Source organism: Gadus macrocephalus, chromosome 18 (assembly GCF_031168955.1).
Source record: "Gadus macrocephalus chromosome 18, ASM3116895v1".
NCBI classification, from domain to species: domain Eukaryota; kingdom Metazoa; phylum Chordata; class Actinopteri; order Gadiformes; family Gadidae; genus Gadus; species Gadus macrocephalus.
In genome coordinates this window covers 1,255,659-1,260,344 of record NC_082399.1, presented here as the reverse complement: position 1 = coordinate 1,260,344, position 4,686 = coordinate 1,255,659, and the positions used below count along the sequence as shown (strand labels likewise).

At 42.5% G+C, this 4,686-nt stretch overlaps 1 protein-coding gene across 1 annotated transcript; it reads left to right on the top strand.

Moving 5' to 3' along the window:
• Positions 1-125: 125 nt before the first annotated feature.
• Positions 126-4,426, top strand: LOC132446960 (uncharacterized). Its single transcript, XM_060037572.1, has 5 exons — positions 126-1,332; positions 1,655-1,963; positions 3,135-3,253; positions 3,381-3,434; positions 4,105-4,426. The coding sequence occupies exons 1-5, from the start codon at positions 1,281-1,283 to the stop codon at positions 4,195-4,197; spliced, it is 627 nt and encodes a 208-aa protein (XP_059893555.1). The 5' UTR covers positions 126-1,280; the 3' UTR covers positions 4,198-4,426.
• Positions 4,427-4,686: the final 260 nt, after the last annotated feature.

Below are 4,686 nucleotides of genomic sequence, written 5' to 3'. Positions count from 1 at the left end.
TTGCTGTGTTGACGTTTCAGAAACGTAAGGTCTACAGCAACATGGTCTTAATGTTTTTTTAAATTTCTAACGGTATTAATTTTATATTTTAAATTAATAGTGACATTGCACAGGGTGCCCTCTTGTGAGACAGAACCTACATAAGGAGTAGGTTACTGCAATAGAGGAGGCTGCAGTATAAGGGTGGAGAAAAGTGCTTTTAAAACAATAAGTACTTAGAAACTAGTACTTGAATCTATCAAAACAATTCTGCAGACTCCTCTACTTAATATTCAATTGACCAACTGAGGCAGCGACCTCTAAACGTCAACTTCACATAGCCCAATGTTTGAGTCCAAATATATATATTTTTGTATTGATTATAGGTTATATAACATATATTAAGTACAAACATATGTTACTGAAGGCAGGGGTGTAGCATGAGATAATATAACATTAGCGTCTTAGCATTCTGCTAACAAAACTCTGCAGGTGCCTCAAGCTACCACACTCCTGCGTCGGTGTGTTTCCCCCTAGTGGTGGAAATGGTCCGCACATGCCCAGCGGTCTGTGGTGATAGGCCTACTCGCCTAGATTTGCCTACCGATGAGATACAATCATAACCTTCACCAGCCCCTCACCAGTCTCCCAGGGCCCTCCTGAACAAAAGAAGATCGCTTTTATATTAGTATCAATTGGATAGTTTTACCATACCGTCTGAACGGCATTGCTGTGTTGACGTTGTTTAGAAACTTTTAAAGGTTCTACTCTCTTTTAACTTTGTCATGGTGGAGGATTTATTTATTTTCGAACACATTTTGTAAAATTTTAAGGTTTGAAGATTGAAACGTTGCATAGGCCTATGTAGAAGCAAAAGCCTCCTCTCTTGAACCCCTTGATTTGTCTGTTTGAACTTCTTGCCTGTCCTTGATCCAATGGCTCACTTAAAATTGTAATGATTAAAGGTCATATTCGATAGATGTACTACAAACTGCTGTTATGGACGGTAGTTAGACAAAATGAGAAAATTAAACATTAGCATCTTAGCATTCTGCTATCACAACTCTGCAGGTGTCTCAAGCTACCGCCCTCTTGCCTGGGTGTGTCTCCCCCTAGCGGTGGAGATGTTCCGCGCATACCCAGCTGTGTGTAGCGGTCCGTGGTGATAGGCCTACTCTTCTGCATTTGCCTAGCGATGATTCAATCCTCCCCCACCACCCTAACCTAGCCTCATAGACATCTCCTTAACTGAAGATCTCTGCAGAATCCTCCTAATATCACTCCTAATATCAATATCAGACATGCTCTTGCTTTTGGTTGGACTTTGTGGACTGGCTTTGGTCAATCTATCAGGTAAATATAAACCTAACTATATTAAACATTATAAATATGTTATATAAAAATGAAGGATATTATGGTAGTTTCTTTCAAGTCTATTCAATGTGGTACAACTTTAATTCTCTATTAATATTTTATAGAAACTGTAGATTAGAAGAATCATGTTTGTTTTTGACCTCTTCTTGTAGAAAGTTTATTGCTGAGGTGAAGGTAATTAAGTTTTGCTTTAGATGTCTTGAAACTGTTAAGAGGAACTGCCTCTCCCCACGCCTCAACAAACTCAACTGAGATTTCCCTTCTGGTTTGAATGAAGTTGTTCCAACTTTATCCCCCCCAGCCGCCCTCCCCCAGGCCCCTCGTATTTCCCAGAAGCCTCGGTTCTACGGCGTGAAGGCCAGCCGCAGCTTGGTCATCTACTGTGTGTGTCAGCTGGAGCCACCTCTGCAGGTGGACTGGTTCCGGGCCACGGAATGGAACCAGGAGACCGAGGGCCCGATCATGCCAAACGACAATGTGGTCATGCAGGGGAAGACGGAGCGGAAACACGCCTTTCTTTTACTCAAGCACGTGAGCCCCTCGGACAGCGGCTTCTACTACTGCCAGGTCAACGGCACCAGGGGAGCCGGGACCGGCCTGCAGGTCATGAGTGAGTCTCTCTGGGTTCTGTTGCCAGGAGGACCCAAGCCTTGCCGACCCGTTTGATAATTAGTCATTCATCAGACACCTTTATCATGGGGGGCTTACAGGGAATACGAGAAATATCAACAAAGAGTGGGGGGGTCGGACAGTACAAATACAGGTCATCAAGACACAGGTAGAGGCTAGACACTGAGTGCAGGGACAGGTTATTAAGGTGCAAGTAAATACGGAGACAGAGAATTGAGGAGATGGTGGTGGTTGGATAGAGAATGAGACAGGTCCTTAAAGGTGCCATGTGTAGAATTTTGTAGCATCTGACGGAAGTGATTTGTATGAAATTGAATTGAATTTGCACTATGTTTTGATTCGTGTGTCATCCAATGAAAATAAGAGTTGTGTTTTTTGTTACCTCAGATTTAGCCTTTTATATCTACATAGGGGGCGTGTCCTCTTCCATGGACCCCGCCGTCATGCACTGCCATGTTTCTAGAGTAGCCCAGAATGGCCTACTGAATGGCCTAGGCTCTGGAGAGGACGCGTCTACATTTTTTATAACAGTCGTTATCTTACTTAAATAACTAAATACAATTTATAAATCTATCAGAGAACCTCATCCCTTAACACCTGCAATTCGATAGACGATAACATTATCCCGGTGTTCAGCAGGTTGCATCTGCAACCCAGCCACTAGATGCCACTGAATCCTACTCACTTCACATTTAAGGAGCAGATAGGGTTCAAACTGTTTAGAGACATCAAGGAGCAGTTTGACGGTAATACAAAGACAGGTGATAAATGAGATGCTAGGTATTTGGACATCTTGCCTACTGGGAGAAAAATAAACAAAACCTGTATGGGGGTAAACTCATAAGAGATAAGGACTACCTATGAATAAAGCCTACTTATTCGAAGTACGAAAGTTCAGCTGTAAAACTTGATCAACCTATTATTTCTGTTGGTCTAACCACATTTATGTTATTTTACAATGCCAACAGTAAAAGAAAGTCTTAATGTTGGCTAAATAAAATATCAATGTCACAATCACATCATTAATCGCTGAACAAACTGACTGATTCCCTGGTAGGACAAAGCCTTTAACATGAATACAGAACTTATAGTTTAAGTCTAACTTACTAATTATCCTGTAAGTAAAGCTATATGCCGTTTGTCCCCTGCAGGACATATCAACGTCCACAAGGTGCAGCAGAGGAGCAAAGTAAAAGATGCGCTCATCATCCTGCAGACTCTGATGTTGGCGATCTGCGTGGTTGCGCAACTGCTTCGGAGATACACTCTGGTGAGCCGCGACAACACTGGTTTTGTAACATGTTATGCTATTTATAGTAAGTTTAATATGATTGCTTACATATAGTTTGTGGATAGATATATGTAGTTTCAAGGCTGTTTTCTTGCTACTATTTAAGGGTAAAAAGGAAGAAGCCATTTATGAGGAACCACCAAAAGAACACATCTACGAGGTTTGTGATATTTTTGTGTTGCTAGTAATGTTGTTTGTGGTGAAGTGGTGACATTGTTTATTAGTATTGGTATTATTTTAATGTATACATTTCATAGTAATAGAAAGGCACATGGTTTATGGCCATTTGATCACCATAATCTGGATAAACAGGAAACAGCTTGCCCCGTGCACCTGTCACACACGCGCACGCACACACACACACACACACACACACACACACACACACACACACACACACACACACACACACACACACACACACACACACACACACACACACACACACACACACTATTAGCTGGCCGACACTTTCCATGCTTCAACAGTTTGGAGAAGCCTTCGTTGAAGACTGCAGTATATGCAAATTCCTCTCTCTCTCTCTCTCTGTGTAATGGAAGTCTCTCTCTCTCTGTAATGGTTTGGTCTCTCACTCTCTCAATGTATGTAATGGTTAAATATCTCTCTCTCACACACTTTCTCTCCCTCTGTAATGGTTTGGACTCTCTCTCTCTCTGTGATAGTTTTCTCTGTCTGTCTGTCTGTCTGTCTGTCTGTCTGTCTGTCTGTCTGTCTGTCTGTCTGTCTGTCTGTCTGTCTGTCTGTCTGTGTGTGTGTGTGTGTGTGTGTGTGTGTGTGTGTCTGTAATGGTGTGGTGCTCTCTCTCCCAGGGCCTGATGGTGGAGATGTGTGAGGGAGCGCTCTATGAGGACATCTCAGCCTACGCTAAACCCAGTGAGGCCCAGGCCCTCTGGTCAAGCTGACTTTGCTCTGGCAACCTGCCGTCATGACAACCATCCCCTTGGTTGTCATGACAAACCCTTCGACCTGACCATCGCCATGACGACCATCCACCATCAACATCACCATGACGACCTTCGACCCATCGCCATGACAATACACATTCATCATGACTATTGTCTCCATGGCATAGCCGCTTTGTTCATGTTTTTGAGTAAAATAATAAACACACTTTGAACTGGTGAATGAGCAGAGAGGGGATTTCCTGGATGTGTTGACGTGTTTACCTCTCTGAATCCACTTTCAAAGCAGAGTTCCTCATCCCTTTGCTTCAACAGAGCCGTTTAGCCAATTTAAACATGTTAAACTTAGCCAAACCCACTTCAAAATCCTTCCATCAGTAATACGGCCAAAGCATATCACTTATGTTCACAATCGTTGTCAAGGGAAGGGATAAAACTTAAGCAGCACACAAGCAAATTTATTTTGTAAAATTAAAACTTATAAAGATT